At 38.7% G+C, this 16,499-nt stretch overlaps 2 protein-coding genes across 4 annotated transcripts in view; one reads left to right on the plus strand and one right to left on the minus strand.

Moving 5' to 3' along the window:
• Window positions 1-12,389, plus strand: part of auh (AU RNA binding protein/enoyl-CoA hydratase) — a 36,693-nt gene extending 24,304 nt beyond the window's left edge. For both annotated transcript variants that reach the window (XM_061876842.1, XM_061876841.1), the window contains 4 exons: window positions 974-1,161; window positions 5,565-5,615; window positions 6,703-6,750; window positions 11,987-12,389. In XM_061876842.1, the coding sequence (XP_061732826.1) occupies window positions 974-1,161; window positions 5,565-5,615; window positions 6,703-6,750; window positions 11,987-12,064 (365 nt within the window). In that variant the 3' untranslated portion in view covers window positions 12,065-12,389. The remainder of the gene's footprint in view (window positions 1-973; window positions 1,162-5,564; window positions 5,616-6,702; window positions 6,751-11,986) is intronic.
• Window positions 12,390-14,144: 1,755 nt separating this feature from the next.
• The window catches only part of syk (spleen tyrosine kinase), an 89,904-nt gene continuing 87,549 nt past the window's right edge, over window positions 14,145-16,499 (minus strand). For both annotated transcript variants that reach the window (XM_061876840.1, XM_061876839.1), the window contains exons 13-14: window positions 14,388-14,500; window positions 14,145-14,297 (exon numbers count right to left, since the gene is read on the minus strand). In XM_061876840.1, the coding sequence (XP_061732824.1) occupies window positions 14,225-14,297; window positions 14,388-14,500 (186 nt within the window). In that variant the 3' untranslated portion in view covers window positions 14,145-14,224. The remainder of the gene's footprint in view (window positions 14,298-14,387; window positions 14,501-16,499) is intronic.

Here is a 16,499-nt window from a genome sequence, read left to right on the forward strand (position 1 = left end):
TGTATTCCGTTTATATTTACATCTAACACAATTTCCCAACTCATATGGAAACGGGGTTTGTAAGAGAATGCGCCACAGCTTCAATTCCGGTCTTTCAACAATCGCTATTTTTTCGGAATCTAAATATATGTTTATACATTACATACAGCCTATTATTTGGGCTATGTTGACAAGTAAAGCACCAAAAATGTGGTTGTTCTAAATAGTAACTGAATCCTGATGTTGTGATGAAATATCCGTTTCCGCTGCCAACTGCGTCTTTCTGGCGCACACGAATGACGTGGCTCGCCTAAAGCAGAAAAAGTCACATTCGGGTCACATTCGGGTCCCATTGCGCTTAGACTGAAGTCACATTTGAAAGGATCAGATTTCAATTGGATTCAGGACTACCTCCTGATGTGGCCTGAATCTGATGCCCAAAAATTTTATTTGAAGCACTTTGGAGCTTTAGGACTGGTAAAAAAAAAACCCCAGATCCGTGTCACTTGAGGGCAAAAAAATCAAATTTGGTTTGTTGTGTAAACGGGCCTTTGATTTTGCTCCTATGTTGATCAAAATGTATTGTGCTAATAAAATAAAGTGATTCAATTCAATTACAACTTAAATAGCAAAACGGCCCCCACATGCTAAATCCTTTCTTGGTGGGAAAAGTTAGGACATTGTAGTTTACAATGAAATGTATACTGTATGTTTTTTTATCTGTCAAATGTTTCCAACTAGAACACTACAGATGAGCACTGTTAAGAGGACAGAAATGACTCAGATAGTGATGCTACAGTGCTTTTTTTACAGGGTTTTTTCCCCAACAACACAGCCTTTCCCTGTTTAGAAGGTATTTCTCTGAAAAAACATTCCTCAGGTTGTACTTCATCAAAAAAAAAGTTGACATGTCTGAGTTCTATAAATGTGTTATTAATTGTTGTGGTCCATTTTAATGTAAAGAAAAAACGTTTTCCTGTTTTGTCCTGCGCAGGTGGTACTCAGCGCCTCCCTAGGGTGATTGGCGTGTCTCTTGCTAAGGAGCTCATCTACACGGCCCGGGTGGTAGATGGAGTTGAGGCCTGTCGCCTCGGTCTCGTCAGTCACTCTGTGGAGCAAAATAAAGTTGGAGATGCTGCTTATCTGCGAGCTTTGGCGCTTGCTCGTGAGATTAACCCTCAGGTGAGATGATCTAGCTGGTTAAGAGCAAACAAAACATGTTTGTAAAATCAATCGCCTTCAGAAGAGTTGGAAGGGAGATACCGTATTTCCTTGAATTGCTGCCGGGGCGCTAATTAATTTAAAACCTCTTCTCACCCCTGCGCTTACCAAAGGCATGCGGTAAAAGTAAGCATGCGCTAATTACTTTAAAACCTCTTCTCACTCCGGCACTTACCAAAGGCTTGCAGTAAAAGTAAGCATGCGCTAATTAATTTAAAACCTCTTCTCACTCCGGCACTTACCAAAGGCATGCAGTAAAAAATTTTGTGTGATGTAAGCTTGGACCTTAAATCCTGCTGAATAGCTTTTAATCTTCTTCCCTTTATGCGATTTCAAATTACTGGTATTGAAATCAGCCTCCTCCATTTTGAAAATGATGACAGGGGAAGTGTCACTCGAGACGTCTCGAGTTTGACCAGGCGGTAATACTAAGCATGCGCTAATTATGTTGCGAAGAGAGTTTGACCCGGCAGTAATTCAAGGCAGGCGCATACTATATGTCCTGCGGCAATTCAAGGAAATACGGTAGTTTAGTTTACTTGGATCATGCCTAACAAAGTTGCACTAAAGTAACATAATTCAACATGTCCCAAAAGCAGTACGTAGAATAAGTGCTTATTTTATCTTAATCCTTCATCATGTCTGATCGTTAAACTTCCTGGTTTAATATGTACTAAGCTACCATTTACTTATTAAGGGAAAAAGGACGCAAATGTGTGGTGGTAGTCAAGTTAACAGAGTTTGTAGATAGCTTACTCATTCACAAAGAAGAAATAAATAAAGGACTAAAACACTATGTAAGTAAATAAGTTCAGGATATATGGTAAACAATAGGGCTGCGAATCTTTGGTTGTCCCACGATTCGATTCAATATCGATTCTTGGGGTCACGATTCGATAATATATCGATTTTTTTTCAATTCGATTTAAAAACGATATTTTTATGATTCAAAAAAATTCTGTATTCATTCAATACATAGGATTTCAGCAGGATCTACCCCAGTCTGCTGACATGCTAGCAGAGTAGTACTTTTTTTTTTTAAAAAAGCTTTTATAATTATAAAGGACAATGTTTTATCAACTGATTGCAATAATGTAAATTTATTTTAACTATTAAACAAAACAAAAATGACGTATTTTATCTTTGTGAAAACATTGGACACAGTGTGTTGTCAAGCTTATGAGATGCGATGCAAGTGTAAGCCACTGTGACACTATTGTTCTTTTTTTTTTTTTATAAATGTCTAATGATAATGTCAATGATGGATTTTTAATCACTGCTATGCTGAAACTATAATTAATATTGATACTGTTGTTGATAATCATTTTTGTTTCACTACTTTTGGTTTGTTCTGTGTCGTGTTTGTGTCTCCTCTCAATTGCTCTGTTTATTGCAGTTCTGAGTGTTGCTGGGTCAGGTTTGGTTTTGAAATTGGATTGCATTGTTATGGTATTGCTGTGTAGTGGTTTGTTGGATTGATTTAAAAATAACAAAAATTGATTTTTTTAAAAATGAGAATCAATTCTGAATCGCACAACAGATTCGATTCGTATTTGAATCGATTTTTTTCCACACCCCTAGTAAACAATCTCCTCAAAACATTTAAAGAAGTACACCAGGGTGAACTGATATTTTGTGATGAATAGAGTATAATGTAGAAGTCTTGAAGTATAGCGTATGCATTATGTGATTTTTGGTCTAGCACGTGTTTATAATTAAGTAGCCATATGTTGTTTGTTTGGATTTGAGATTTACAGCTCTTGTACAACTATTTATGGATCTTATTTATCCATCAGCTTTAAATTCAGACTGAGACATTTTTAGGCATTTTCAAACTAACAATAAAGATGACTATTTAATTTAGGAATATTTATTTATGAACTCATCAGGTTGCTGGTATCTGAACTTAAAAAATGTATTGATTTTGTGACAGCGCTTAAATCAAGAAAAAATCAAGTAAAAATGATTAATGAAATCAAATAAAAAATACTTTTAACATGTAACATGCCTCCTTGTGGTTATAGTGTCCACGCCGAGATTGGTAGGTCGGGAGTTCAAACCCCGGCCGAGTCATACCAAAAGACTATAAAAATGGGACCCATTACCTCCCTGCTTGGTAGTTAGCATCAAGGGTTGGAAATGGGGGTTAAAATCACTAACAATTATTCCCGGGTGCGGCCACCGCTCCTGCTCACTGCTCCCCTCGTCTCCCAGGGGATGATCAAGGGTGATGGGTCAAACACAGAGAATAATATCACCATACTGTGTGTGTGTGTGTGTGTGTGTGTGTGTGTGTGTGTGTGTGTGTGTGTGTGTGTGTGTGTGTGTGTGTGTGTGTGTGTGTGTGTGTGTGTGAGACAATCATTGGTACTTTTAAAAAGAAAAACAAAACTTTTAGGTAATAGACATTGAAAAATACACTACAGTCTAGTTAAAAAAACTACAGTCATTTTTACAAGTAATGTAATAATTATGTAGACCATAATTAGTCTACATAATTGGTCAGTGTTGGACTTCTACTGCAGTGGTTCTCAACTTTTTTTCAGTGATGTACCCCCCGTGAACATTGTTTTTAATTCAAGTATCCCCTAATCAGATCAAAGCATTTTTGGTTGAAAAAAAGAGGTAAAGAAGTAAAAATCAGCACTATGTCCTCAGTTTCTGATTCATTAAATTGTGTAACAGTGCAAAATATTGCTCATTTGTAGTGGTCTTTCTTGAACTGTTTGGAAAAAAAGATATAAAAATAACAAAAAACTTGTTGAAAAATAAACAAGTGATTCAATTATAAATAAAGATTTTTACACATAGAAGTAATCATCAACTTATAGTGCCCTCTTTGGGGATTGTAATAGAGATCCATCTGGATTCATAAACTTAATTCTAAACATTTCTTCACAAAAAAAGAAATATTTAACATCAATATTTATGGAATATGTCCACAAACAATCTAGCTGTCAACACTGAATATTGCACTGTTGCATTTCTTTTCACAGTTTATGAACTTACATTCATATTTTGTTGAAGTATTATTCAATAAATATATTTATAAAGGATTTTTGAATTGTTGCTATTTTTTAGAATATTTTTAAAAAATCTCACGTACGCCTTGGCATACCTTCAAGTACCCCCAGGGGTACGCATACCCCCATTTGAGAACCACTGTTCTACTGTATCTCATTTCAACTGCTTCTCCATCAAACACAATCAGCATATTTTGCATATTTTTAAAGATAAATTCCCATCGTTTAGATATTTAATTATTCTTTGCTGGCGAGACGAGCGGTGCTACACTTGAATTGCTTCATTAAGTTGGTGAAACTCTCTGTTATGTTTTGGATGATTCCGTTCTTTAAATCAATTATTATAATCCACTTTTTCTCAGCACTGTCGGTTGGGAAACGTCGTTTAGTTATTGTCTAGTGCTAAGATAAATCTAGCAAGTAATACCAGAATGTTTTGGGCGGATTTTACAGGGTTCATTGTGACATTGGCGGGGGTGCTAGTAACTAAAATGTTTGTTTGCAAAAATCACTTATGTACATGTGATTTTTTTATTTTAAAAAAAATATATATATACTTTTTTAAAGAAACCTTTTTTCATTGTCATTATGGAGTGTGCATAATTCTGAACAGTGTGGAATAAAAATATTTCACAATGTGGCCGCAGTTGTTTCCCGCTTCCTGTTGCTTGCTGGCCACTCATCGGTTGTGTTGGATTGCGTATGTTTGTTTTCTTCTGGAAAGACAGGAGCGATGATGACATCACCGACTACTAACAAGTAAAGAATTGGCGGCGACAAATTTGATAGATTTTTGACAACATCAACTAATTGTGGCACCACTACTCTGGTTTAAAATTTATATATATATTTTTTTTACAATAAATATTAGATTCCTTCCTTCCGGTCGTCTTGTCTCAAACGCATATTAAACGATGGACTTTTTTAATAGAAATTAATAGAAAGACAAAAAAATTATCAAACTTAAAAAACATGGCAAGCTTGCTCACTCCACAGTACATTATATGTACGTAATAAAGAAAGTTAATTAATGCTATCGCTTCTCGCGCAATGTGATGAATGATGTAGCCTTGCTGATAGCATCGGCCGTCTGCAGGTAAAACCTGCGAGGCTTTATGGAGGACAGGAAGCATGAGAGGAAGTGCCATCCGTCATGCCAAGTAGTGCAGACCGAGTCCTTGAGTAAAATGGCAGGTTTTTACTCAAATAAATAGTTGGCATTCAGGCACATGAATGGATTTAAATGTAAATCCAGATCACTATAACAGAACTATTGTGCAGCTGTATAAGTAGAGGATGTAGCTTAGGCTTCTTTCTGACCTTGGATTTTTGTTTTCACAGGGTCCAATTGCAGTCCGGATGGCAAAACTAGCCATCAATCAGGGTATAGAGGTAAGACCGCAGTGAAGAAGTGTTTTATTTCCAGTAGAATTTTACTGTACATAAAACTATTTGTTCTGTCAATTGATGTAAGTCGGGGATGTCCTAATTTGCACAAAGGCTGTGTACTGAAAAATCAAACAACGCTGGGCCCATTTTGATATTTTTCACTTTCAAAACCAGTACAACATATAAAGATTATTTTTAAAGAAAAAAAAAGTAATGTTTGGTTAGCGTCAATGTATCAACTTTTTTTGTTACATTACACCTGTTTGCTCTTTTATTCCACTTTTTATGTTTTTTTTACTAATCATTTTTTTTAAAGTGGGCCACAGGCCGTCAAAAAAATTGTCCCGTAATGCACTTTTAGACATCCCTGGTAGTGTTGCGCGACTTGGTCAATTTACGATATAAATTATATACATTTGGACGGCAATACAGCTTTCATAACTATGGTCATATTGTGATGACACATTCTAGCTGTGTCTTGGAAGCAAGCAGGAGCCAAAGTTCTTTCACAGTGTGAAGATGCCCAAAACTAATGTAAATTATCCATACAACAGAAGAATGACTACTTATGTTTGTACAGAAGTGTAGCTAGAACCAAGTTACAACATAAAGTAACCAGTTATTAACAGTAAATTAACTAGTACAATAGAGTTGAGAAAATAATACAACTGGAAAAGATGCAAAATAGGTGTTAAATTAGGGAGCCTTTGTAACCCATTTTAAAATGTTTCTACTAGTATTATTTATATGCCAAATAATATGTGTATATCATTTTTGCAGGAGGCTGTAACATATATCATGATTTAGATTTTAGGCCTTGTTGTCCTATCCTTGTGTGTGTGGAGTGTTGAAAAAGAAGGGGAACACATAATCATATTCTCCTGTCCTGGTCGGTCTTTGGTACTGTTGCAGTCAGACTAATGTGTTTACATGCATCACAAAAGTCCGTCTTCAGTTGGACTAAATCAATTACCTTTTATCTAACACCATGCGCTGTAAATGTAATGTGAATAAACTTGGCGGCTCTCAAAAAGTATAAACCTTTTTTACTGCAGAGGTCTCATGAGTTTTCCCATAATGTCATTTTCAGGTGGATCTGTCTACTGGCTTGGCAATTGAAGAGGCTTGTTACGCCCAGGTGAGTATTTCATAATCATTGCATTTGCATTCATTAACCCATCAGCACCAAGGTCATGTTTATTTAGGATTATAAATGATTGATATTAACACATTCTCTTTCCAGGGTGGCATTATTACAAAACAAAAAATGGTAAAATGGTTTTATATTGCTTCTGAAAAATACCAGTTCCCTTTTTTTTTTTAACGGGCATGATGCCGTGACATAGCTGGTTTTACAAGCAGAGGAGCATGTTTGTCAACGCACACGCACTGAGTACTCACAATCAGACACGGTGTGTAGACAGAAAAGGGGAAAATGAACGCATTTTTGCTCAAAAACGAACGTTAAAGGTGAAGTCATTTCACTGAAACGCCCTTAGCAAGAGTTGCTTTAAAACATGGCTAGCGAGCTAGTGGCTAACGTCCATCTGCAGTCTGCAGTGTTTCAGCTACTTCAAAATCACTAATCCTCGCCTCCACGGCAACAAATAAAGTACGTTTCTTACAAGTATCATTCCTGCAGGACGAGGAATTGCTAAATATGCTTCACTCCACACCGTAGGAGGATACAATAGCTCACCGCTAACGACGAGCTGGCTCTCCTCAATGTAAACATCGATTTTTTTTCTTTTTATCACCATAAAATCTATTTTCTTTTTGGTAAAATTCATATTATGTTTATAAACTCAGGAAGTACGTCCCTGGACACATAAGGTCCATACTAGAGATGTCCGATAATATCGGACTGCCGATATTATCGGCCGATAAATGCTTTAAAATGTAATATCGGTAATTATTGGTATCGTTTTATTGAAATTATCGGTATCTGTTTCAAAAAGTACATTTTATGACTTTTTAAAACTCTGCTGTGTACACAGACTTAGGGAAAAGTACAGAACGCCATTAAACCTTAAAGGGGAACATTATCACAATTTCAGAAGGGTTAAAACCAATACAAATCAGTTCCCAGTGGCTTATTTTATTTTTTGAAGTTTTTTCAAAATTGTACCCATCCTGGAATATCCCTAAAAAAAAGCTTTAAAGTGCCTGATTTTCGCTATCTGTGAAGCCATCGTCCATTTTCCTGTGACGTCATCCAGTGATGCCAATACGAATAGCACAGCAAGATATAGCGACATTAGCTCAGATTCAGACTTGGATTTCAGCGGTTTAAGCGATTCAACAGATTACGCATGTATTGAAATGGATGGTTGGATTATGGAGGCAGATAGCGATAATGAAATTGAAGAAGAAACTGAAGCTATTGAGCGAATAGCTATTGACTCTATTCGGCCATGTCTGCCTTAGCATCGCCAGTAAAATGTGCAGACCAACGATCGGAAGTTTTGCATCTTGTGACACTGGATCAACTTAAATCCATCGATTGGTAAGTGTTTGTTTGGCATTAAATGTGGATGGAGGGAAACGCTGGATGTAAATATAGTTTCAAATGTACATACAGTTAGCCTAAATAGCATGTTAGCATCGATTAGCTGGCAGTCATGCCGCGACCAAATATGTCTGATTAGCACATAAGTCAACAACATCAACAAAACTCACCTTTGTGATTTAGTTGACTTTATCGTTGCAAATGCATCTGCAGGTTATCCATACATCTCCGTGCCATGTCTGCCTCAGCAGCGCCGGTAAAATGTGCAGACACTCCGGCACATTCAATGGTGGTCTGGCGGCATATTTCTTTGACTTTATTGTTGGGAATGCATCTGCTTTGAGTGTCTCAGGATATCCCCACAGTCTTGCCATCTCTGTAGTAGCATAGCTTTCGTCGGTAAAGTGTGCGGAACAAACGACTGACCATTTCGTCGGCTTTCCCCACACTCTTGTATTTTGAACACATTTCGTCCAATTTCTTGCCACTTTCGCATCTTTGGGCCGGTGGTGCAACTTGAATCCCTCCCTGTTACTGTTGTTACACCCGCCGACAACACACCGACGAGGCATGATGTCTCCAAGGTTCCAGAAAATAGTCGAAAAAACTGAATATAACAGAGCTGAGACCCGGTGTTTGTAATGTGTTTGAGAAAATGGCGGCTTTATTACCTAGGTGACGTCACGTTCTGACGTCATAGCTCCGGGAGCGATAAATAGAAAGGTGTTTAATTTACCAAAATTCACCCATTTAGAGTTTGGAAATCGGTTACAAAAATATATGGTCCTTTTTCTGCAACATCAAGGTATATATTGACGCTTACATAGGTCTGGTGATAATGTTCCCCTTTAAAGGCACTTCCTTTGCGTGCCGGCCCAGTCACATTATATCTACGGCTCTTCACACGCACGAGTGAATGCAAACCATACTTGGTCAACAACCATACAGGTCACACTGAGGGTGGCTGTATAAACAACTTTACACTGTTACAAATATGCACGTGAACCCGCACCAAACAAGAATGACAAACACATTTCGGGAGAACATCCGCACCGTAACACAACATGAACAAATACCCAGAACCCCTTGCAGAACTAACTCTTCCGGGACACAACATTATACACCCCCGCTACCTACTACCCCCCACCCCCACTTCAACCTCGTTATATTGGAAAACCTTGCTACATTGTTTAATGCATCCAGCGGGGCATCACAACAAAATTTGGCATAATAATGGGTTAATTCCACAACTGTATGTATCGGTATCGGTCGATATCGGTATTGTTAATTAAGAGTTGGACAATATTGGACTATCGGATGTCGGCAAAAAAGCCATTATCGGACATCTCTAGTCCATACATAGGACAAATATATGACCCTGTGACTACTTGGTATCAGATCAATACCCAAATTTGTGGTATTATCCAAAACTAATGTAAAGTATTAAACAGAAGACTAAGTGGATATTACATTTTCACAGAAGTGTAGATAGAACATGACCAGATATTAACAGTAAATGAACAAGTAGATTAATAATTTTTACCGCTTGTCCCTCATATTTGACAAAATAATAGAATAGGGAATGACACAATGTTACTGCATATGTCAGCAGCTAAATTAGAAGCCTTTATTTGCTTACTTACTGATAAAAGACAAGTTGTCTTGTATGTTCACTATTTTTTTAAGGCCAAAATTGTTCTATGATTGCCATAAGAAACGTATGTTTATTGTACCGTAAGATTATTTTGTTAAAATAAATCCAATACTGCTATTTTCATGGTCCCCTTTATTTAAGAAAGTATTTGTATCGGAATACATTTTGGTACTGGTACCAAAATATTGGTATGGGGACAACCCTAGTACAGTCACATGTCACTCCTTGTTAAAATAAAACTGCCATAAAAATCAGGTATTTTTCATACGTAAACTTAAAAATTCGGTAGAGAATAAAATATATATTTTTTACTCAGCCTGGCTAAAAAAAAAAAAAAAAGAAAACTCACACATTGTAATTTGGTTTGCACGCCTTTAGTGTTAACATATTTGCAATGTCATTGTTTCCACCAGCTTGTGCAATGTGACATTTATTTACTTCCTGATTTGCATTACATGTTGGTCAAAGTTGTTTTAGTGATGTATTTTATTGGATTGATAGGCGCCAACGCCCCCTGCAACCCCAATAGGGAATAAGCGGTAGAAAATGGATGGATGGAGAGATTTGGACCATTCTGCCAACTTTGACAATACCGCCCTGGTGGGGTTTAAAGGCCTACTGAAACCCACTACTACCGACCACGCAGTCTGATAGTTTATATATCAATGATGAAATATTAACATTGCAACACATGCCAATACGGCCTTTTTAGTTTACTAAATTGCAATTTTAAATTTCCCGCGGAGTTTCTTGTTGAAAACGTCGTGGAATGATGACGCGTGCGCGTTACGTCACGGACTGTCAGGAAATATTAGCGCTGCACCACTAGCGGCTAAAAGTTGTCTGCTTTAATCGCATAATTACACAGTATTCTGGACATCTGTGTTGCTGAATCTTTTGCAATTTGTTCATTTAATAATGGAGACTATAAAGAACAATGCTGTTGGTGGAAAGCGGTGGATTGCAGCTGTCTTTAGCACCGAGACACAGCCGGTGTTTCTTTGTTTGTTGTGAAGCGGAGCGGTCAAGCGAACATATTTTCTCTACGTCAACCAGCATGTTTTTGAATGGGAAAATTGTGATATATATATCTTACCGGAAACATCATTGGATTATTCGTCGTCCTGCAGCAGCTGTGAAAAAAGGCAGCTGTGAGCTTGGCTCCTCGGCTTCTCTCTGAGACACTGCGTGTTCACCACAGCTATCTGACCTCGAGGTATGTCTTTACAATCTTTAAGATCTCACTAAAACACTATTAAAACAATAAGCAGAAAGGGGATCTTCCAGAATTATCCTAGTAAATGTGTCTAATTACATCTTAAACGCTCACACTGCCGCCGCCCGGAGCTGTCGCTTTTTTTTTTTTTTTTTCTAGTCCTTCACTATCAATATCCTAATTCACGAATCTTTCATCCTCGCTGAAATTAAATGGGAAATTGTCGCTTTCCCGGTCCGAATTGCTCTTACTGCTGGTGGCTCCCATTATAAACAATGTGAATATTTGCGGAGCCCTGCAACTCGTGACGTCACGCGCACATACTTCCGGTAAAGGCAGAGCGTTTTTATTAGCGAACTTTATCGTCGATGTTCTCTGCTAAATCCTTTCAGCAAAAATATGGCAATATCGCGAAATGATCAAGTATGACACATAGAATGGACCTGCTATCCCCGTTTAAATAAGAACATCACATTTCAGTAGGCCATTAAAGTCTCAACATTGGTGACCAATCAGTCTATATGTGTGAAAATGATGTGTCACTGAAAAATTCCTTCACTTGCATCGGGCGGTATAACTCTGTTGGTATACTGGCCGTGCCAGCAACTTGAGGGCTGCAGGTTCGATCCCCGCTTCCGCCATCCTCGTCACTGCCGTTGTGTCCTTCCTTGGGCAAGACACTTTACCCACCTGCTCCCAGGTGGGTAACTTAGATATTGGGTTTCACTATTAGATATTGGGTTTCACTATGTAAAGCGCTTTGAGTCAATGGAGAAAAGCGCTATATAAACATAATTCACTTCACTTGAGTGACATCTGCTGCTTGTCACGAATAGGTGGCTGCCTATAGGGCGCTAGGGTTCAAATGAGATGCAAGCATAAGAGAACATAGCCTTAGTCAGCAACATTTGGCATTCTTGTTCGGACACTCCACTTTTTAGGCAAATTTACAAACTTGTTTCATAAAATGAAAAAATGATTTTGTGTCTCCTCAGGTGATCCCAACTAAAGACCGATTGGAGGGTTTGACTGCCTTCAAGGAGAAAAGAATTCCTAACTTCAAAGGAGAGTAAAAAGCTCCTGTAAACTCTCCAGAGTTCTGCCTTAAGATCTTCTGTACGACTGCTTCAACATGTCCAAGGTGGGAGTGTACACTTCAGCGCATTAACTTGAACTGGAACTGAAGGGGATGCACGAGCCTGGCGAGTGACAGGTTAGATCCTGGTGGGTCTGAATGCTAATAATGTCCTTAAACTCGAATCACTAACAATGTATCAGTCATATTTACAGTTTGATTCTCAGTACCACACGTCCAAAAGCCATTAAAGTAGTATGAAGTTACTGTTTTCAATTTGTGGAAATGTTTCTGTCTACTATTAAAAACACACTGTGATCGCAGTCCAGCTTTGCATATCTTATTTTTCAACAAAAGCGTTTTTTTCTCAGGATGATATCAAGACTTGAATCTCATTTCTTCGTCAAAATGTATCTTGAAGCTCTTTTTTTGTAAGTGATAGCATCCTTTGAGGACTCCTGATCCAATGATGCTATCAGATATCCCTCCGATGTCAGCAAAACGTATCAGATGATATTAGCTTGCATCTAAAATGTCTGATACAAGCAGCTCTGCAGTGTGTTTCCTTGTGCAAGGTGGACAAACAGTTAGCATCTAAATATCCTCCAATAATCATACAATTGTTGGTCTTTTCTTGTATTTTAGTCAAAAAAAAGTTAAACACGGCCAGGGGTCGCAACCCAAAATGTTGAAAGAACCATACGGGACCAAAAAAAACTATTTTTTCTGCAGGCCTATGGACACTACATCAACACACCCAAGACAATGGGCATATTCACACACACTCCCTCCCCCCTTTCCCCCACCCCACGCCTTCACCACCGCTGGATTCCCCTTCAGGGTGATGAACAGCTGGCAGCCCTTCATAGCAGCTGTATCATCCATGTATCAAAATGGATACATGGATGATACAGCAGAGGATTGGGAGAATGTCATGTGGTCAGATGAAACCAAAATAGAACTTTTTGGTATAAACTCAACTCGTCGTGTTTGGAGGAAGAAGAATACTGAGTTGCCTCCCAAGAACACCACACCTACTGTGAAGCATGGGGGTGGAAACATCATGCTTTGGGGCTGTTTTTCTGCTAAGGGACAGGACGATTGATCCGTGTTAAGGAAAGAATGAATGGGGCCATGTATCGTGAGATTTTGAGCCAAAATCTCCTTCCATCAGTGAGAGCTTTGAATGGTTGACCAAATACTTATTTTCTACCATTATTTACAAATAAATTCTTTAAAATTCCTAAAATATGAATTCCTGGATTTTTCTTTCACATTCTGTCTCTCACAGTTGAAGTCTACCTATGATGAACATTACAGACCTCTGTCATCATTTTAAGTGGGAGAACTTGCACAATCGGTGGCTGACTAAATACTTTTTTGCCCCACTGTATATGGCGGTATGGGGCTGAACCCTTCACTTGTGGTGCTACTGCAGGCCTAAAATCGCTGTTTGGCCCAAAACTCATTGACCAATTTTTACTTTGGACTTTGGAGGCAAAACTTTTGATCATCAGAGATTTTAGATGCAAGCTAATATCATCTGATACGTTTTGCTGACATCGGAGGGATATCTGATATCATCATTGGATCTGCTCTAGTCCATTTGGTCATGCTGCTGAGTGCATCTCTGGGCACGCTCTTGCGAGCCTGTCCTGCCACGGCCACACCCCCGCGCGGCTGTCTCCAATCTACAATCAACACACCTGACGCTGATGAGAGCTCCCCTGCCTTCTTAAGCCTGCGTTCCAGTGCCAGAACATAGCTACCAGTCTCCGTACAGTAAGTCCTACACGTCTCTAGCTCTCCTCGCCTATGTGCTTCCTTGTTCTCTGTGTTTCTCCTCCTCTGTGCTCATTGTTTCCTGTCCTGTGTCGTTAACTTTCAGTTCTTCTTCGTTCCCTGGATTTACTGAGGGTATCTGCGTATCCCTGGATACACAGTTGTTTGAGGACCCCTGGTCTACGGCGTTTTACTGTCCTTTAAAAAGAGACCCTTTAATACTTGGGGTTTTCTTAACGGGAGCAAAAATCTGCTTTTTGTCAATTTTGTTCGATTCGCAACAAAATCTTCAATGCTTTTAAAAGGGAACATTTTTTATTGCATAAACTTATTTAGTCTGAAAGTGACAATGTTTCAATTGAAACCGATCATGTTTTTACTGAGCAATGTCATAATAATATTGTCGCAGTCGTGGCTCAATGACGGCAAAGGCAGGTCGTTTTTCAAAGCTGAAAAAAAAACAGAAAAAGACACAATTGAGATATGAAGACATGAAGTTAAAAGTTTCATTCATTAATGGTGACATGAGCAGAGCTTACTCGTAAATCCAGCAGTTCTTCATCAGGGTGTATATTTCTTCAGGACATTTTGGTGGCGCGTCCATCCGTAGTCCACTCTCAATCATTTGCAGAACATTGTTGCCTTTCATCCCCTGTTCAAAAACACATCACTGCCCAGTAAAATAACCTTAGGGCAGACTTTTATCAAAAGGACAAGAGTGGTGCAAATAGGACCAAAAAAAGTTGCGAGTGCCAGCAATTTGTTAAAGAAGGTGAAAAACACCATTCAATTCAAGGAAGAACTCCTACCTAAGTACGAAAGAACCTTTCTCCTCGTGGTCATCTCCACCAAAACGTTTTTAAATGAAGGTAAAAGTGATGTTAAATGTTTATTCATAATGTATAAACAAAACCCAATACCAGTGAAGCTGGCACGTTGTGTAAATCGAAAATAAATACAGAATACAATGATTTGAGTAGACTGCAAAGACAAGATACTTAATGTTCGAACCGAGAACAGTATTTTTTTTTGTGCAAATAATCATTAACTTAGAATTTAATGGCAGCAACACATTACAAAGAAGTTGTCACAGGGGCATTTTTACCACTGTGTCACATGGCCTTTCCTTTTAACAACATTCAGTAAAGCTTTGGGAAGTGAGGAGACCAATTTTTTAAGCTTTTCAGGTGGAATTCTTTCCCATTCTTGCTTGATGTACAGCTTAAGTTGTTCAACAGTCCGGTGTCTCCGTTGTGGTATTTTAGGCTCCAGATTGCCCCACACATTTTCAATGGGAGACATGCCAGTCTAGTACCCGCACTCTTTTACCATGAAGCCACGCTGTTGTAATACATGGCTTGGCATTGTCTTGCTGAAATAAGCAGGGGCGTCCATGATAACGTTGCTTGAGATGGCTTTGCGCCTCGAACAATTCAAATGTTTTTTTTCCTCTTTGGAAGATATGACGTCCACAGTTTCCAAAAACAATTTGAAATGAGGCCTCGTCAGACCACAACACTTTTCCACTTTGCGTCAGTCCATTTTGCTCCCATGCTCCCTCCACCCCAGTGGATGATGGCGTGGAACACCGCAGAGGCCACCACAGTGTATATGTTTCTTTTAGTTTTTATTTATAGCTGTATGTAGAATTGGCTGGTTGCATTAGCTCCACTACTTTAATGTCTTTCAAGTCCTTTGTGTTCTTTGATGTTTGATGTTTCCCTCTTACACACAATGTGAGAGGGATGTGTACTATGGCAATGAGTTGTTGTTTTTTTTCCCTTGGCCTCAGTCTGGACCCCCTCTCCAGGGCCCAGGCTTAGACTGACTTTTTTTATTTTAATCTATTTTTTTCTCCCATTCCCCCCCATTTGGTTTACCTGTATCTCACCTTTTTGTAAGGGGCGCTGGAAGCCGGCAGACCCATTAGCGATCCTGTTCTGTCTCCTTGTAATGTTTGTCTGATCTTGAATGGGTTTGTGCTGAAAATTTAAATTTTCCTGAAGGAATAAATAAAGTACTATCTAATCTAATCTAATCTAATCTAATTTTATATGAGCTCAGGCCCAGCAAAGCCTGCTGCTTTTCTGGGTGTTGTTGATAAATGGCTTTGGCTTTGCATAGTGGCGTTTTAACTTGCACTTGCAGATGTAGCAACCAACTGTAGTTACTGACAGTGGTTTTCTGAAGTGTTCCTGAGCCCATGTGGTGATATCCTTTACAGACTGATGTCGGTTTTTTTATGCAGTACTGCCCGAGGGATCAAAGGTCACGGGCATTCAATGTTACGTGCAGTGATTTCTCCAGAATCTCTGAACCTTTTTATGATATTACGGACCGTAGATGGTGAAATCCCTAAATTCCTTGCAATAGCTGGTTGTAATGTTGTTCTTAAACTGTTTAACAATTTGCTCACGCATTTGTTCACAAAGTGGTGACCCTCGCCCCATCCTTGTTTGTGAATGACTAATCATATCATGGAAGCTGCTTTTATACCCAATCATGGCACACACCTGTTCCCAATTAACCTGTTCACCTGTGGGATGTTCCATGTTTGATGAGCATTCCTCAACTTTCTCAATGTTTTTGCCACTTGTGCCAGCTTTTTTGAAAAATGTTGCAGGCCTCACCTCAAATTCAAAATTTGTTAA

The sequence above is a fragment of the Nerophis ophidion genome, linkage group LG17, assembly GCF_033978795.1.
Source record: "Nerophis ophidion isolate RoL-2023_Sa linkage group LG17, RoL_Noph_v1.0, whole genome shotgun sequence".
NCBI classification, from domain to species: Eukaryota; Metazoa; Chordata; class Actinopteri; order Syngnathiformes; family Syngnathidae; genus Nerophis; species Nerophis ophidion.